The sequence below is a fragment of the Simochromis diagramma genome, unplaced genomic scaffold (assembly GCF_900408965.1).
Source record: "Simochromis diagramma unplaced genomic scaffold, fSimDia1.1 OVJJ01000402.1, whole genome shotgun sequence".
NCBI classification, from domain to species: domain Eukaryota; kingdom Metazoa; phylum Chordata; class Actinopteri; order Cichliformes; family Cichlidae; genus Simochromis; species Simochromis diagramma.
This window is the reverse complement of record NW_024386972.1, coordinates 516101-535974: the sequence shown is the minus strand read 5'-3', so window position 1 is coordinate 535974 and position 19874 is coordinate 516101. Positions and strand designations below refer to the sequence as shown.

At 42.6% G+C, this 19874-nt stretch overlaps 1 protein-coding gene across 2 annotated transcripts; it reads left to right on the top strand.

Moving 5' to 3' along the window:
* Positions 1–6223: 6223 nt before the first annotated feature.
* Positions 6224–13317, top strand: LOC120738172. Of its 2 annotated transcripts, none has more exons than XR_005696911.1 (2): positions 6224–12884; positions 13189–13317. XR_005696911.1 is itself a non-coding variant. In XM_040039314.1 (2 exons), exon 2 carries the CDS (start codon positions 6882–6884, stop codon positions 12672–12674), a length of 5793 nt encoding a protein of 1930 aa, XP_039895248.1. In that variant the 5' UTR covers positions 6224–6401; positions 6706–6881; the 3' UTR covers positions 12675–13317. The 2 variants fall into 2 exon arrangements, 1 of the variants encoding a protein (XP_039895248.1); XM_040039314.1 differs by having other exon boundaries at positions 6224–6401; positions 6706–13317.
* Positions 13318–19874: the final 6557 nt, after the last annotated feature.

Genomic DNA, 19874 nt, shown 5'->3' with positions numbered 1-19874 from the left:
TGCTTTGCCAGTATAACATCAGGCCAGTTAAAATTCAGACACATTGATCTCATCGGTCAGGTAGCAGATGAGGGTGCTGATCAGTTTCAGCTGCTTCAGTGTTGATTACAGTGATAGTGACAGTGAGACAACCCCCCAAACAGGAAACATTTTACAGGTGGAGGCCACTGAGTTGGGCCAGTGTCCTTACTCGTAGTGTGAGGCGATACATGGACCCTACAGAGGTTGCACAGGTATCCAGAATGGTACATTGTGCATGCCTTTGTGAGAAGGTTTGCTGTGTCTTCCAACATAGTCTCAAGAACATGCAGCAGATTCAAGGAGACAGGCAGTTGCTCTAGGAGGGCTGGAGAAGGCCGTGGAAGGTACTCAACTCATCTGGAGGACCAGTCTCTGCTCTTTTGTACAAGGATGCTGATTGCTGGAGCTACCAAAGGACTTCCAGCAGCCCAATGGTGTAAATGTCTATGGTCAAACAATCAGAAACAGACTTCACTAGGGGCTGCTGTCCTCTAGTGTGCCCTGTGCTCACTACCTGGCACCATGGAGTCTGATTGGCATGTGGCAGGTGTGAAAGAGTCTGGAAAAGCCAAGGAGAAAATGATACTGCCTGTAGCATCGTTCAGCATGACCGATTTGGCAGGGGTTCAGTGATGGTCTGTGGAGGCATATCGATGGGGAGCACCAACAGGCCTCCACAGGCAACAGCAACATGACTGCCGTTAGTTATCAGAATGAAATCCTTGATCCCACTGCCAAATTCTAGGCTGGGTTGTGGGTTCCTGCACACAATGCCTGGCCTTAAGTGGTGAGAATATGCAGTAAGTTCCTGCATGACGAATGAACTGATACCATTTTCTGGCCCCTAGCACACCTGACAAAAATCCAGCAGGACACCTTTGACATTTTGATTCAATCTATCTAATGCCGACCATGTCAGTTTTTCACTTTGACTCTCGGGATGTCTTTAAATTCGTCCCTCTGCAAGTTGATAGTTTTACTTTCCGTCATACTGTCTGTAAAGGTTCTCAGTCATCCAGGTTATCGTAGTCTAAGGAGCTTGGAAAGAAAATGACTTCTTTAAGTTGCTTGAAGACATTTCACCTCTCATCCATGAAGCTTCTTCAATTCTAAGGTAAATGGTGGACAGTCCCAGATTTAAGCCCTATGGGAGTTTCCTCCAAGAGGGACATGGACGTCCTACCTAATCACACAAGCCAAGGTGTGAAAACGGGTGTAGGTTAGGGGTGGGTTTTTATAATCGATTTATCGATTAAAATCGATTCTGGCTTGGATAATGTAAAATCGATTCATTAAAATCCTGAATCGATTTTTTAACATTAATTTATTTTGCCCAAAATGCCAGAATCTCAGGTGAAAGATCACAAAATTTCAACAACCACCAAACAGCTAAGACAGTAAATGAGAGCAGGTACACGGCTTCTGCACAAAGACATAAACACACAGCGCGACCCACGGATCAGAATCAGTTAGATGTCGCCTTTCTCAGCTGACGGTCGGGGCTGAAAGCCGACAGCTCGCTGATTCTGATCCGCGGGTCCGCGCTGTGTGTTTACGCCCTTTTTGCGCTGATCATATGGCTGTTAGTTTTATCTCCCTCCAAACAATATTGACCGAACCAGCAGCAAAAGAAGATCCAAACTACGCTTCACATAAACATCGTCATGAATTCCCTCTGACTTTTGCTGACTTTTCAGGATAAAAATCACACTTCATGTACAGCTCTCTCTCTCTTTTCTGCATTATTCGCTTGCTTGTTACGCACAAGTCTACCGTTGTTTACAGCGCTGTCGGCCGACGTTTTTTTTTTTCCCTTTTACTTACTTCCGAAAAGTAAATCTAATTTCTGCCGTTCAATATTGAACAAATTTAAACTTTTTAAAATTAAGCAAAATGCAAAATGCTTAGCCGTGTCTCTAATAAAACCGCTGTAACTTCAGAGGTAATGTTCATGTGTTGATTAATGGTTTTCTTTCGTTTTTGATGTACTGCAGAATATTTTTATAAAATCCCAGGCCAGAAAAATCACCTTCATGTTTTTCTGTGTTTTATCTTCAGCTACTTTGACACAAAGGCCTCTGCTGTGATGCTCACACCTTTGATAAAGTCTTGCGTGTGTCAGCTTCCTTTTAATAGATAAAAATATGTAAATGTACTGATCTGAATTATAATATTTCTGACTGTCAAAATTTCCCAGATTCAAATCGAATCGAATCGAATCGAATTAAATCGAATCGTGGATCAAATCGATTCGGGACCTTGTGAATCGGAATTGAATCGATTCTAGAAATCAGTGACGATACCCAGCCCTAGTGTAGGTGACAATCAGCCACGGTTTCGGGTGAATCCGTTGTGATACCTAGCCCAACCATATAGCCCACCAAGTCTTGTCTTCTATGTTGTGCCATGCGTTTATGAAGTGGCTGATTGGTCTCTCCAATGTAGAGGTCTGAGCATTCTTTGCTACACTGTACAGCATACACTATGTTGCTAAGGTTGTGTTTTGGAGTTCTGTCTGACTGACTGTCAGATGTAGCATACTGTTACTAAAAGCTTACTGTCGTTCAGCCTGAAATGACAGTATAGCAAAAAATGTAAAATTACAGTGAAGTTACTGTAAATAGTTTTTTGCAGTAACTTTATTGGCAGCTATAGCAGCCAGTGAATACTCTAAAATTGACAGTAACCTGTTTACAGTGTTTCTGTGATGTTAACAAGTCATCTGTGGTGCTGGACACACTGCTGCTCTGCTAGGTTGGATAACTTAGGCTAACTACCTTAACTTAGCTAACCTATGTTTGATGCTGACCATCAAAGTAAACAGAAGAAGTAATGTGATGCTCGTAGAACTTACATTACTCAAGTATCTGTCACTTAGCCTTAACAGTTAAAGCTGGACTAGAAGCATTTAGTTAGTTAGTTTTATCTTTACACCCAGACTCTTTCTCTTTTTATCCTTTCTCTTATCACTCTGAGAAAGATAATACCCTTCGTTTTCATTGAGTGGCTTTCCTCATTGAAATTGGGTTTGTTTAAACAAAATCATGCAGGCCACTTGCAACTGAAGTGAGTGCGGTCAAGTGGGGCCCCCATAGGGAGGTCAGGTCTCTCCGACTGTCACTGCAAATGTTGCATATTGCTCACTGCTGTAGTTTGAAGTTTTGCAGCCATCAAAAGCTCCCTCCACTGCAGCTCTGTACATTCAGACATAAAGCTGACATGTTCAGATCCTGTCAGATTAATGGGAAGGAGCTCATGTCTGCAAGGGGCTTATGCACAACATAAAAGCAATCAGGCTTTTGTACCATCGATGCATCCCAGGTTTGTCATCCTCCTTTTGCGGTGGTAACACCTATAGTTTTAAGAGTCTTCAAACTAGCCTTAATAATTTCTATGAAGTGTCTAAACACGCCTGAGGGCAGAACTGTTTATAGCTGAAGGTGGGAGAGAAACGGCCATAACTGAGCAGTGAGATGAGTCATCAAAATGGGGACAACAGGGGACACATTCAGGCACACTGTCCTCCAGTGTCTTCATGCTGCACTTTTTTGAATGCATGAAAAGTGACTGGAGGGAGCATTTAATTTTAACCTCTGCACATGTAGTGGATCACTGTCTAATAACTGTGCAAATGAGGAAAACAGAGCAGTTTAAGGCAGGCTGACACTTTTATTAAGGGATATAAAATTGTACTTGGTCTACCTACATAGACAATTACTGCCTACATTTAAAATTGCTTATTGACATTTCAGAGATAAGAAACAGTTTTTCAGGAGGAGTCATTTTATCTTAAAAAACAAACAAACAAACAACAAGTTGTTTAAATGATGCTTTACATTTTAAAAAGTGAATTTTAAATTCACTGAATGATTGGCCCATTCTTCCTCGGGCTAAATTAAACACTTTCCTTTCCAAAACCTTATTAAAACATGTTTTCAGTGATGACATTTGGAAATGAAAATCTAATCAAAACCATCAAACAGCTCAGCTCTCAAATATTGACTTTCTGCACCCATTAAGGGAAAAAAAGAAAAGCGAATTAGATTTTCAAAGTAAATTTGAACTGCTCCATAACACGAGGTGGTTTAGCTGAATCCAAGTGAATCACAGGAGAGGGAGGGGGGAGCACTTCCATTAGGTTGGATGATGTGTGACAGCGGGGGGAAATGAGTTAGTTTGGAGTGGGCGGCCGGGATGTGACTCCCTGCGTTGGAGAGGGATAAGGGGCTCTGTTTGATAGAGTTTGGTCAAAGTGGACTGGTAGAGTTGAGCTTTGCTGTTATGAAAGCAGCTCTGAAATGGAAGCATGTGGGCGCCAAGTGCCTCATCGAACACTTGCTTATCTAATTGCACATCGACAAGTGGGGAAGGGGATGGGGTGGGGTGGGTGGGAGTATAACAGGGAATTAACTCTCACTCCGTTTCTGCGTTCATTCATCCCCTGCCTATTGCAATTCCTTCATATGAAATCCATATTATTGCTTGTGTGTTTTGTGGTTTCCTGTGCCAGCCTTTGTCGTGATTTGCTCTGAGGACATAATTAAGGTTATTTACTCATCTGAGTCACTGAGTGTCTGTTTTCGTTCAGCTCATACTGTACTTTCGTGTGCGTGAACTGGGTCTCCCTTCGCTCATAAATGCTGCCGCAGTGACTCGGATTTAAGATCTAGATAACTAGTGTGAAGATTCAATGCAACAGCTCCCCTGGTGGACAATCACAACAGTTCACTTGAGTTTTAGGCATTTGCGAGATTGCTTTGGTCTTTCACTGCCATAGTCTGCTTTACTCTTGCAGTAGATGTTGAGAAAAAGTGTTGCCAACGATGAGAGATCTCAGGACGGATATGTAGTGTTTATATAGTTGTAGTAAAAACTTTTATGGACTTTGGAGGACTTTTATTGGTTGGCACCAAAGATTATTGGCCATTATCCAAGAAAATGTGAAATATGGCCACAATCTCCCCTTCTGTTCCTGGAGTATTTTTTTAAATAACAGCTTGAAAAAGCCTGTAATCGCTTCATCATATTATCCTCTTAGACATCTGTGTGACATTTTATCATCATAAGAGGAATTTATTCTTGAGTTTTGGTTAAAAAGGTTTTTTTTTTGAAGTCATAATGACCTTTACCTTTGTCCAACAAACTTTTAATACTTCATCCTTGAGTCACAATGAAGATTTGTACTGAATTTAAAGAACTTTGAACAAACACAAAGGTAAGGATTTTCTTTTAAATCTATGAAAAGAATAATAGTCAACTAAATTCTGGAAAAGCATAAACGAGAATACAGCATGTGACGCCATATGGTAGTGTCACGTATCAGCAGATTATACCAGCCTCCACTTTATTTTTCATGATTTTTATTTAACTGACATTTGATTTTCATGTTTGTCTTTGTAAAGGAGGATTAGCTGTCCCAGGTGAAATGCAGCTGCTGCACAAATTCCATAATACTGCCTCAAAGAGCACAGAGTACTTTAGCACTGCTGCCTCACAGGAACAAGGTGCAGAGTCCAAAGATATGCTTGTTAAGTTAACTAGCGACGCTAAATTGACAGTAGGTGTGAATGTGAGGATAAATGCTTGTCTGCCGCTCTGTGTTAGTCCTGTGTTGGTGTGTGTAAGGTGTACCACCATCTCCCACTGGACTGGAAAGTGATTTGCTTTCAGTGTGTTTACTCGTTCATTTTAGTGGTGAAAAATGTCCTTTAACGTCCGCGTTAAAAGTGGTGCATTCCTGCTAATGTACAAATGCATCAAAATAAATAATATTCCTCATTCATCTTATCTTAGTAATCCAGTGCACAAGAAAAATTAAAAAACACACACACATTTTAAATACTGTATCAGAAAAATCTTGAGCAAAAGGGCACTGCTTGCATCTTTTCACTGTGCTACAGTTTTGTTAATTTAAACAAAATCATAAAAAATCAGGTCTTTTGTCCCCTGACTTGAGTTTACCTGGTAGAAGCAGAATAGTCTTTCACTCCATTCACTGCTGGATGTGACTAAATCTTGGATGCAGTGTGGATATTGTAATTATTTAGAAAAATAATTGCCTCAGGAGATAATAAATAATAATGGATTGCATTTATATAGCGCTTTTTGGGACCCCTCAAAGCGCTTTACAATACCACTATTCATTCACTCTCACATTCATACACTGGTGAAGGCAAGCTACAGTTGTAGCCACAGCCGCTGTGCTGCCACTGCTGGGGTGCAGTAGCTCCACCACCCCACTAGGGGGAGGAAGCGGGTTTGTGTACTCAAGTTTCTCTAGTAAATATAGGAAAAGTTCATGGAGTCTGGCCAAGTTGATACTAGCTCACAAAATATTAGCTCTGAAGTTGGCTGTACTGGAGCATGAGAAATATATGCTTGTAAGTACGATTATATTCTGTGTTCATGTTAAGCATGTGATGTAAAATGGGTTGTTGACTCTCATATTTGAAGCCGGCATGTTAGCTGCACTGCCGATGCTAATTGTGTTAGCATGTCAATAAGAAATTCCATTATGTGTTAGCATCAAGCTAGCGGGATTTTGAGTTAACATGTTTTCATTTATTTTTTCTTGGTTATACCAGCTATAGTTCAAGTTGCTAAGTCTTCAGTCTGTACTTTGTAATGTGAGAAATATATTATGTTCCAGATGTATGTTTTAATATGCTTTTCTTATGTTTGTAGTTTTACAGTGCCTTCATTAGGGAGACAAATAAACCCTGCAATGAGAACTGGAAGCCTTTGCCTCTCCTTTTGAAGAACTGTTTATCTATCTGCCAAACTGGGCATCAACGTACAGGGAGGGCAGAATAGTAAAAAAGCATCATTCTCATCAACCAGATAGTTCTCTAAAAGAAAGGATGGATGAGACGCTGGAAACAAGGTCAAAAGTGTCCAGTTCTTTACGTTCCAGCCAGCTTACATCATCATCTACTGCTGCCGCCAGAGCACGAGCAAAAGCAGAAGCTGCCCGTGCTCAGCTCTCCTTTGCTAAGCAGGAAGCCAGCATCCTAAAACAACAGGCCGAGCAGCTTAAAAAGAAAGCAGATCTGGATGCAGAGCTACACGTACTCAAATCGCAGAAGGCAGCTGCACCAGCCCTAGCTGAGGCTCAAGCTTGGGAAGCATCTGCGCAAGAGAGTGAGCACCCACAACAGCCCCAGCTGGACGGCATGCAGCAAATCAGCCCATTAGAACGAGTCCAAGAGTATGTGCAGCAACAGTCAGAACTCGGCGACGATCTGCAGACTCCACAAGTTAATCATCCAGAACTCCTATCTTCTCTGGTGCCACAGCCAGCCACGGCCATCGATGCAACACCAAAAGCTCACAAGGAACCAAGTATCCATCAGCCCAGTAGGAGCAACAACCAAGAATTCACACCTTTGCCAGTCTTCCGTGCTTTGAGCCCAAAGAGAGAATCTTGCAACTGGAGCTATGGAGGCGAGCCAGCAAACTATGATCGATTACACCATCCTCAGTCTAAGGTATGGACACCCACACCTGTAAGGAGTAGTCATGCTGACACGTCTGATCTAACAAGATACCTGATACGGAAAGAGATGATCAGCTCAGGCCTGCTGAGGTTTGATGATCGACCAGAAAATTACTGGGCTTGGAAGGCTTCCTTTCTAAGTTCAATTCAAGATCTGGGTGTAACACCTCAAGAAGAGCTAGACCTGCTATCCAAATGGCTCGGGCCACAATCAGCAGCACAAGCCAAGCGAGTCAGGGCTGCGTACATAAACAATCCCACTGCAGGTCTTCAGATGGTGTGGCAGAGACTCGAAGAGTGTTTTGGCGCACCAGAAGTCATTGAACATGCACTTTTAAAGAAAATCCAAGATTTACCGAAGCTGACGAACAGAGACAACCAGCGTTTGAGAGAGTTGGGGGATCTTCTGCTAGAACTTCATGCTGCAAAGACAAGCGGTCATCTCCCAGGCCTTTCACACCTCGATACAGCCCACGGGGTGAATCCGATTCTGGAAAAACTCCCATACAACCTTCAGGAGAAGTGGGTTGCAGCTGCCTCGAGGTTCAAGAGAGAGAATGCAGTGTCTTATCCTCCATTTTCCTTTTTTGTGAAACTTGTGAACGAAGAAGCTAAAATTCGTAATGACCCGAGTTTTTCGTGTGTAACCGGTGCCAACGCCAACAATCCTAGAATCGAGACAATGACACAACAGAAGTATCGTTCACATGTCTCTGCTAAGAGGACGGAGATAGCAAGTAATCTGGCAGCCAGCCCAAACGTTCCTACAGGCAAGAACAACTTGGACCCCGATAAACAGTGTCCACTACACTGCAAGCCTCACCCTCTCAGAAAATGCCGTCTTTTCAAAAGTAAGACCCTGGAAGAAAGAAAGGCATACTTAAAGGACAACAACATTTGTTTCAAGTGTTGTTCTTCTGTGCAGCACATGGCCAAAGATTGTCCTAAATCAGTGCAGTGCACAGATTGTGGTAGTGAAAGACATATCACCGCACTACACCCCAATCCTCGTCCTCAAAGAGCAGAGAGCCTGGTGGCTAGTGAAGGGTATGGCGGGGAGGAAAGAGAAGGAGAAGCAAGTGTGGCTAACGTGACATCAAAATGCACAGAAGTATGCGGAGACTCAGTTGGTTCAAGGTCATGCTCTAAGATATGTTTGGTCAGAGTGTATCCTGCTGGGCAACCAGAGAAAGCTGTCAAGATGTATGCTGTTCTAGACGAACAAAGCAATCGCTCCTTGGCTAAAACATACTTTTTTGACATCTTCAACATTGAAGGACAGCTTGAGCCGTATACACTGAAAACATGCTCAGGTGTTGTGGAGATAGCAGGGAGACGAGCCCGTGACTTCATTTTGGAGTCCCTTGATGGCACCACACAGCTTCCCCTGCCTACTCTTATTGAGTGTGATATGATACCTGATGATAGGACGGAAATCCCATCCCCAGAAGTCACTCATTTCTACCCACATCTGAAGGCAATCAAGGGAAAAATCCCAGAAATTGATCCAGAAGCTGACATCCTCCTTCTCCTTGGCAGAGACATTCTGCGTGTGCACAAAGTCAGAGAACAGCATAATGGTCTCCATAATGAACCATATGCTCAACGACTCGACCTTGGTTGGGTGATCGTAGGGGAAGTGTGTCTGGGAGAAGTGCATAAGACATCCAACATCTGTGTATACAAGACCAACATTCTACCAAATGGACGAGCTTCACTCTTGAGTGCATGTCCAAACAATATGCAAGTCAAAGAAAAGCTTGGTTGTCACACCTCGAACCTAAGTCTTCAAAGCTCTGCACAACACTTGAAAAGTAAGGAAAGTGAGTTTGCCAGTCAGGTGTTTCAAAGGACACAACATGATGACGTCCCGGCAATGTCAATCGATGACGAGAGTTTCTTGAAGACATTAGATGAACAAGTCTATAAAGACAGTTACAATACTTGGGTTTCCCCATTACCTTTTCGGTCACCACGAAACCACCTTCCCAATAACAGACCTCAAGCTCTAAAGCGTCTTGCATCTCTTCGGAGAACTCTGGAGAAAAAACCACAAATGAGGAAACACTTCATCGATTTCATGCAAAGAATGTTTGTTGAAAAGCAAGCAGAGCCGGCCCCTCCATTAAAAGAAGGTGAGGAAAGGTGGTATCTACCAATATTTGGGGTTTACCACCCACAAAAACCTGACCAGATAAGGGTAGTGTTCGATTCAAGTGCCAAACATGAAGGGGTTTCCCTCAATGATGTGCTCCTGAGTGGACCCGACTTGAACAACACTCTCCTTGGGGTTCTGATCCGCTTCCGCAGAGAACCTTTAGCAGTTACAGCGGATGTGCAGCAGATGTTCTACTGCTTCAAGGTGTGCGAGGAACATCGCAACTTTCTGAGGTTCTTATGGTATGAAAACAATGATCTCCAGAAAGCAGTGAAAGAGTTTCGAATGACAGTACATGTATTTGGCAACAGTCCATCACCAGCAGTTGCCATTTACTGCCTCAGACAAGCTGCTAAGCAGGCAGAAGACTCCACTACCAGTGCAAGGGAGTTCATCACACGCAATTTTTATGTGGATGATGGACTTGCATCTTTTCCTAATGAAGCAGAAGCCACTGGTGTCCTGCACACTGCCCAAGCGATGCTAGCTAAATCAAACATTAAGCTACACAAGATTGCATCGAACAGCAGCAGTGTTATGCAAGCATTCCCACCAGAAGACTTGGCCAAGGATTTGAAAGATCTAGACTTGGGAGTGGAGTCCCTACCTCTTCAGAGGAGTCTAGGTCTAATATGGAATCTGGAAACAGACAACTTCACCTTCTGTGTGTCGAAGGAGGAGAAACCCTTGACAAAAAGAGGGATTTTGTCTGCAGTGAACAGTTTATTTGACCCTTTGGGATTTGTAGTGCCAGTCACAGTGGGAGGAAGACATTTAGTGAGAAACCTCTCCATTGAACAGTATGACTGGGACACACCATTGCCAGCTTCAAAACAAGAACACTGGAAACTCTGGAAAGACTCTATGAAAGACTTAGATCAGCTCCAGATCCCCAGACTATATGTTCCAGTGTCTTTGTCTACACAGACTCAGCACAGAGAGTTGTGCGTGTTTTCAGATGCATCAGTCATGGCTATAGCTGCTGTGGCTTACTTGAAAACAATTTCTGCAACAGGAGAGATCCACGTGGGATTTGTTATGGCAAAGGCAAAGCTGGCCCCACACCCAGCGCACACCGTGCCCCGTCTTGAGCTTTGTGCTGCGGTTTTGGCAACTGAAATGGCAGTCTTCATTCAAGATGAGATGGATATTGACATTCATTCTGTGACGTACTATACTGACAGCAAGATAGTACTGGGCTACATATATAACACCTCACGCAGGTTTTATGTCTATGTGTCAAACAGGATAGCACAGATCAGAAAGTCGTCTCGTCCAGATCAGTGGCATTACATCACCACTGAAGAAAACCCAGCAGACCATGGAACTCGGCCAACAACTGCTGCAGCTCTCAAAGGCACCAATTGGTTCACTGGACCATCATTTCTATTGGGCCCTTCAAAACGACTCCTTCCCCAGAGTGATGACTTTGAGCTGATACATCCGGAGGTGGATCCAGAAGTTCGCCCTGAAGTAACGACCTTCAGCTCAATGGTTAAAGAAAGCTTGCTTGGAGCTCAAAGGTTTCTTACATTTTCCACTTGGAGAGCTTTGACTCGTGCAGTCTCCACACTAATCAAAAAGGCAAGGAGTGTTGCAGATACACATGGTGGCAACACTGGGGATGAAGAAGAACAAGCAGTAAAAGTGATCATTAAAACTGCACAACAAGATGCCTTTGCAAGGGTGTTGCAGTGTCTAGCCAAAGGGGACCGAATCCCAAAACAAAGTCCACTGCGAAAGCTGACACCATTTCTGGACAAAGATGGGCTATTAAGAGTTGGCGGCCGTATGTCCTCAGCCGATATGTCTTTTGATGATAAACATCCTCTGGTCATTCCCAAGACGCACATTGCTACATTATTGGTCAGAAGATATCACGAACAGGCTGCGCACCAAGGACGCCATTTCACGGAGGGAGCTATTAGGTTGGCAGGACTTTGGCTGATTGGGGGAAAAAGGCTTGTATCTAGTGTGATACACAAATGTGTAACTTGCAAAAGGCTGAGAGGTAAAATGGAGGACCAGAAGATGTCAGACTTACCATCTGAAAGACTTTCACCAGATCCACCATTTACTCATGTAGGGTTGGATGTTTTTGGACCTTGGATGGTGACTGCCCGAAGAACAAGAGGAGGGCATGCGGAAAGTAAACGATGGGCAGTAATGTTCACTTGTTTGACTACCAGAGCTGTGCACATTGAGGTTATAGAGACTATGACCACTACAAGCTTCATCAATGGGCTCAGACGTTTCATTGCCATAAGAGGGCCGATCAAAACAATCAGATCAGACCGGGGAACAAATTTCACTGGAGCCTATAAAGAACTCAGACTTGACACATCAGATTCTGAGGTGAGGAATTACCTTAAAAGCAACAAGTGTACTTGGATATTCAATCCTCCCCACTCTTCCCACATGGGTGGGGTGTGGGAGAGGATGATTGGTATCGCTCGGCGAATCTTAGATGCTCTTCTTCTGAGGCTGAATCCATCGTACCTCACACATGAGACACTTGTCACCCTGATGGCAGAGGTTACCGCCATTATAAATTCAAGACCATTGGTCTCAGTGTCTTCTGACCCAGAAGCACCGGCAGTTCTCACCCCATCAATGTTGTTGACACAGAAACGAGATACGTTGACTGCTCCCTCTGGGAATTTTGATGTTAATGATCTGTCCAACAAACACTGGAAAAGGGTCCAAGCACTCGCTGATGCATTTTGGAAGAGGTGGAAAACGGAGTATCTGACCACGCTTCAAACACAGAGAAAGTGGACAACAGAGAAGCCAAACCTTCAAGTGGGAGATGTTGTACTGATGAAGGATTCGCAAGTAAAAAGGACTGAGTGGCCTGTTGGACTTGTGATTAAAGCCTTTCCTAGCCAAGATCATAGAGTACGTAAGGTGGAAGTGAAGGTAGTCAAGAATGGCACTCCTAAAGTGTATTTGCGGCCAGTGTCAGAGGTTGTTTTACTACTACATCCAGGGAATGGGTAGTGGTATAATTCATTATACCAGGCGGGGAGTGTGCTGCCACTGCTGGGGTGCAGTAGCTCCACCACCCCACTAGGGGGAGGAAGCGGGTTTGTGTACTCAAGTTTCTCTAGTAAATATAGGAAAAGTTCATGGAGTCTGGCCAAGTTGATACTAGCTCACAAAATATTAGCTCTGAAGTTGGCTGTACTGGAGCATGAGAAATATATGCTTGTAAGTACGATTATATTCTGTGTTCATGTTAAGCATGTGATGTAAAATGGGTTGTTGACTCTCATATTTGAAGCCGGCATGTTAGCTGCACTGCCGATGCTAATTGTGTTAGCATGTCAATAAGAAATTCCATTATGTGTTAGCATCAAGCTAGCGGGATTTTGAGTTAACATGTTTTCATTTATTTTTTCTTGGTTATACCAGCTATAGTTCAAGTTGCTAAGTCTTCAGTCTGTACTTTGTAATGTGAGAAATATATTATGTTCCAGATGTATGTTTTAATATGCTTTTCTTATGTTTGTAGTTTTACAGTGCCTTCATTAGGGAGACAAATAAACCCTGCAATGAGAACTGGAAGCCTTTGCCTCTCCTTTTGAAGAACTGTTTATCTATCTGCCAAACTGGGCATCAACGTACAGGGAGGGCAGAATAGCCGCCCTGGGGCAGACTGACAGAGGCGAGGCTGCCATATCGCGCCATCGGCCCCTCTGGCCATCACCAGTAGGCGGTAGGTGAAGTGTCTTGCCCAAGGACACAACAACCTTCCGATTACAAGACGAACACCCAACTCTTGAGCCACACAGCTGCTGTCCACTGTGCTGAGCATTTTCCTGAAGCCTTCATTACTGACCGTGTCCACTGAACACAGTCAGTAATGAAGGGCATGTAGATTATTTGTGATTTCAGTGTGTCTTTGAGAGTCGATAAACACACTGACAGCTGGGTGAATAAGACATAACTCTACATCACTCTTTGCATTGGATTTGCTCGTGTTAAACAAAGCTTGTAGTAAATCCAACAGTATTTTCAAACAGTGGATAATGAACTGCTTTGAAGGACGAGCTCTTCGCCTTCTGCTGCGCCAGACATTTGAATTTTGTTGTATATAGTGTTACACATCTAGACTTGTCCAGGATATTTCAAGCTGCACGATGCAGGGAACAGCTGTGATTTAGGGAGTGCTCGCTTTCTATTGGTGGAGCACACATTTTCAATATTGTTCAGTTTCTTTCCTTTAAATGTGGGAAGCCAAAATTATGATTCAGATCTGAAATGTGATTAATTGTGGTGCCCTACAAGGATAGTCTCTCTCTCCGCTGTACTCGACTTCTGTGGAGAATCCACAGATTACAGAAAACTGTATATAATCAAGAACAGAAATATTAGTATGTAGTGAAACAAACATACAACAACTTCATGGATTAGGGCTTTAATGTCTGTGACAAACAATTCTAAATAGTTGTGACAAGCATGAACAGGGAAGATGTACGATCTCCAGGTTATTCCGTGTGCATGTGTATTTTATGTATTTGTAAGGCTGTACATAGTGGACTTTGAGGGTAAAAACGGTTTTTGGAAAGACTTTTTAAAGGTTGGGATTAGACAGACATACATAGAGAGGCTCACAAAGCCAGAAATCCCAACATGCACATGGAGAGGGCTTCATCTGTGCAATATTGACAGTTTGGTATAAGCCCTCAGCTAACCCAGGCACACTGTGCACCTGCTACATTATTAATGAGCACTGTGTTTATGGATGAGTAACACACGAAGAAGACAACAGAGAGACGTCATCACTTTGCCTCCAACCTTCAGCAGGTAAACATCAAGGTTCAAAGGTCAGCTTGAGTCCTAAACTCCATTTAGCTGTTCACTTCTCAGACACAGCGAATCTCTCAGTAAGAGATGATGAATATCACTGTTTTCTTTGTGAGGCCAAATGAAGTAATGAGGCATGCTTCACTCAGAAATGAACAGTGAGCTTGGAAACTGTAGAATTCATGTTTCATTCATTGCGGCTTCCAGCAGCAAACGGGAAGAGTGTGAGATCAGGTGTGGATCTGCATGAACTATAAGTGTTTACAGTTAAAGATGGTGCATGGGCACTGTTCCTTGATAAACAATATGTTTCATACATGCATGAATGAACAGTGGTTGCGAGTTAACCTCTGAGAGCAAAGCTTGTGTGCATGTACAGTATGTGTTCTGGATGAGAGAGCATGTGCGTATGTAGCTATTCAGGGAGTGTATGCTTTGCATATAAGACCAGACCTCTGTGCTTACTTTCAATACACTCCTGCTGTGCAGCAGCAGCACTGCTAAGCCCAGCCTCCTCCAATAATGCGTCTTATAAAGACACAGGCCTTGATTCTTTTGTTTAATTAATCACTGATGCATTCGGAACAAATCCTTATCTTCCCGAGCTTCAAAATATTCCTCTGAGTAAGAGCAAAACATTAAATTTAAAGCGATACTCCTCATTAGGTTGTTTACACTCATGTGGTGAAGAATTTTGGGATCTGGTGGTATCTAAACAAATTACATGCCTCTTGAGCTCCCATCACTGGACTGTAATCTTATATAATTTACCCTTGATGCTCATACTACTTAATAATAAATGAAGAACTGGCTGAATACATATATCAGCTGGGAATGCTTTGTGCACTCCATTTTCATTTTGGCAGCATTATTAACTGTAGGCTATTCAGTGTCAACATTCATCTCATTATTAAACCGCAGGTCTGTGGCTCATTTTGTTTAGTTGACTACTTAACTAATGGATCTCCTAAATTCTAGTAAATTGCTTCAGACCTGTATTGTGTGACGGTGCCCCCAGGCTGATTACTATGTCTTCTTTGGACAATACGCTGTCCAGTTAGCTTGAAGGACCAGGTCCTTCACATGACCCCAAAGAGCATAATGTTTTATAATTACTGGATAATTGCACCTCTCTGCTGCTCTGTTCAAATAAACCAATTGTCTGAACAAGAGCTGAGAGGTCCCATGAAGGCAGCTTCATTTAAAGTTTGAAAGTAACCTCAGTATTAGGCTAAAATGTCAATCACCCATTCACTGGACATTTATTTTCATAACAACGTGTTATGTATTTGTTATATTTTATCATTAGATGTCTGTCTACTGTTCATTAAGAGCTTATTTTTGCATGGAGAGCAAACAGTCAAGCCTGAGCATTTTCCATGTTGAGGTTTTCCTGCCATGCAGCATTTAACCATGCAATGTTAACTCATTCGTCATTTTGCATGTGAGACAATCTTGTGTATCAGTGTAGGATCAAAAGAATGAGGCCCCAGCGACACAGAGACTGCTCCGCCCACTATCCGACAATTACCAGTTGTTGAATGTGCGTGGTTGCTGGAGGTTGATGGCTGTTAGTAAAAACCTCTTTGTGTTTACTTTGTTTGCTAGCATATTGCTACAGTCAGGTAATCTCCCAGCTGTAGTAAAAAGTGTAAAGCTGCTGCTGCCAACATGTTTCAAAAGGCATCACTTTTAATTTAAAGTTTAAGCGACTTTAGCTAACCTTCACCATTTCTGGTTTGTGCTGCACTTTTTAACTTTTACTAATGTTGAACTGGTAGCTAGTTAGTATGAAAAACCATAGTAGTCTGCCAACAACCAAAACAATCACAAGGAGGTTTTTTGGTCCAGCACCACCAACCAATTTCACCAAGTCGAGAAGGCTCCTGGTTTAAATGGAGGTTTGCATGTTTTCCCTCAACCTGAGCAGATCTGGGTGCTCTGGTTTCCTACCACAGTCCAAAGATGTGCTCGTTTGGTTAACATCTAAAATGTTACCTCTATGCAGAGCCCATGACATAGCCCATGCAACTGTGTGACGCCTTTGCAAGCATTTATGGCCCATTCATGCTCATCACATTGGTTGCTTTGTGCAGCAATGTGATGTTATCACATGACCACATTCTTTTATACTCTATGTGACCGTGGTGCTTTCGTCTATTTGTCTATCTTCTCCAGCACTATTTCAGAAATCTCCCTGAGGGATATCTGGGAATCCCTGTTCTCTGTCATGAAATGTCTGTGCAAGCAGACTTGCTCACACAGCCATGCCTCAAACCCGTTCATTGTCCAATTGCAGTGGCAATGGCTAAACTGTATAGTTACAAAAGTTGAGAGGTGCACGACTGGCCGAAACAACAAGCCCCAGTGAACATGATATCACTTTTTGTTGTCTGGCACCATTGACAAGGCCAGCACAAATGGGTTCTTTCACCTGTGTTCATTTGCAATGCTTTGCAAGTCTGCCAACAGAGAACTAGATGGTGAATCTCTCTTTGAACTTATCTATTCTCTTCCCGTCCATTAGGAAAAATGTAGTGGTAGAAAAAAAAAAGACATGCTTTAGGGTTTCAGAAGGGTTTACGATGAAGATGTACCTATGTTGCAGAATCATAAATTCACCATTAGCCCTGTGATTGACTGTCATGGCTGGGTGGCCGGTGTGTGGTGTCGACCCAAAATGCACACAAACTAAGGCAAGACTGAACTTAACAAAAAAAAATCAGGCTTTTTTGGTGCTTGATACACAAACATAAACCAAACGAGGGGAGCAACTAGAGGAAAAACTAACATAAAACCTAAACTGGAAAAAAACCAAATGCATGAAGCCTAGAATACCTGGAATGTCTGGAAATACCTGAATGCATGAGACAAGGAGACAGAAGAATCGTTAACAGATGATCTGACAACGATCACAGGGAAACAGGCACAATATATACACACGAAGGTGACAAGGGAAGTGGAAGCACACGGGAAACACAGCAGGAACGAGTTAAGCATGACAAGACATGAGGAAGCAACACCTGAACACACTGAACACCGGACACGAGACTGTCAAAGTAAAACACGAAGTACACAAAGACTGAAACTTGACACATGAGCGGGGATAAACAAACAGGGAGGCAAAAGGTGAAACACATGGAGAGGAAGAGGAAAACCGGTAAGGAAGACAAAACAGTGACAAGATTTAGACACAGAGGGCGGGGGAGAGGGAACGAGAGACATGGAGGGAAACGGAGAGAGAGGGGTCTAGGAGAACACACCTGGATGTACGAGCATGGAAACCGAAGAGGGAGACGAAACACAAAGACATGACTAAGACATGTGTAAACACAAACGACAAGACAGAGTCTCATAGGAGACACAAAGAAAAAGGCACAAAAGGGAACCTAGCAGACAAGAAGCTAAACTGGGTGCACAAGAAAACTCAGAAACAACTTGGTAGGTGTTATGCAAAGAAATCTAAAGGTGAATGCTTTTCAAATTACCTTAAGCAGTTAAACATAGCACCAAACCAATTGTGTGAAGGAGTACATCCTTCTTTCTTTTGCTTTCCGTAGTACAACAGACACTGCAGTAGCAACTTTGGCGCTGGTGGTTGACTCATGTTGTTGTTTCAGTTCAAGTCACTCGCTTTATCAGACGGAAGTATTAGAGCTTCTCAAAGGCAGTGACCCCGACTACACCGACACATCCTACTCTACACCTCACCTTAGGACCTCGCAGAAATCTGGCAATGAACTTACAAATAGATTTTCTTGACAGAAAGAGACAAAACCAGTGTCAGCTGAAATAGTGCTGTACCCGCTGATTCGCCTGAGCAATCTTCTGTTATCTCCTACAGGGCCAGAGCAGCACCGCTGGCTCTAAGCTCTCAGCAAAACACGTTTTCTTTCTCGGGGCCAAAGCTACAAAGGAACATGTCTTACTTTTATGGGTAATCCATTTTTAAACAGCACTTCTTGTATTTAGTATAAATGTCTCCATTTTTAATATCTCTGGTTTAATCTGTTTCCCGTGTCCTCAGCTGTTTCAGGCCTTAAGGGTAGAAGAGTGGAGACGTCTTGTGTTACACCTCTCACCCAGCGTTGTGTAAGAAGCATATATGTGCCTTTTTAAATATTCATATGCTACAGCACATGCACTGTGCTTATGCTTTTTCTCTTATTGTTTGGTTTTCCAGATTCTTGGGTATATGAATACCTCACCTTTAAAGAGGATAAATTGCTGTGCATCTATACTTAAGGAATTAATCAGTAAAATCTAATATTTTAATATTCTGATTGCAAATAAGCCAGTACAAACCTGAGGTTAAGCATGCTAGCTTCTCGGCTCAAGGGGATGCAGAAATTTGTAACTGAAATACTGCTAGGATTTCTAACAATCCAACAAATGAATTTTGAAAGCATTGTAAGTGTTTCTAGTCTTCCCCGTCTGTGTCTCTGCTTCTTGTTTTTCAATTCTCGTAATGGCAATTACCTCATCACTTCTAAACATGTTCCCAAACTAAATCTTACCCTACAAAGGAATCAGCAACTCTCTGAAACTCTCTGTTTCAAATCTAATAAATAAATTAAAAATCTATAAATGAAATAAAAAAAAAATATATATATATATAATTACATTGTCTTTATATTTCAGAGTCTTCCGATCTTCTCCTGCCTTGTCCTGTCTGCCAAAGCAGCTTTTCTCAAGGATGTCATAAGGTCTGCTTGCTCCCTGGTATAACGATGAAGTTATTAGCATGCTGCAGCACATCAGCTTATGGGACATGAATATTGGCCAGAAATCACCAACTGTCTCCGAGCCTACGGGTAAGACGACCTTTCATTCTTTTCGCTGAACCGGGGGATTTTTACCTTGAAATACTAATGGAAATATGCTATGTGAGCACATCTAGAAGGTCAAGCTGAGGCACAAATTCACTGCAACCAAAATTCTAGAAATTTCCCCAGACGATCGGCAGACTGTGGTTTTTATTTAGCAAAGGCTGTTTGTGCAATGAGACAGTAAAGAAGTGTTTAATGTTTTGGCTGCTGTGACAGCATAATCTCCCTATTTTTGCAATAAATAAAATATATCTTTAAATCTTATCTCACATTCGCTTCACAAGAAAATAGATGGGTTTTTGCATCACAAAAAAAATACAAAAGCCTTTGGAACTGTGGCTAAATCAGTCAAATTATGTGTGACTCGTCGACCTTGAAGAAGAGTGCTTGAATGAGTCAAGATTAAGTAGTGCTCCTTCAGTTTTAGGAGCAAGTCGTGCTTTTTCTTCGGAAAACCACTTCCAGACTGGCCTCCGAGTCTGACCCCATGTTATTCATTAAGTCTCTCAGATTCTCATTTTTCCTGGGTTGTGGCTTCATTTGACCCGTTCTCACATCTGTT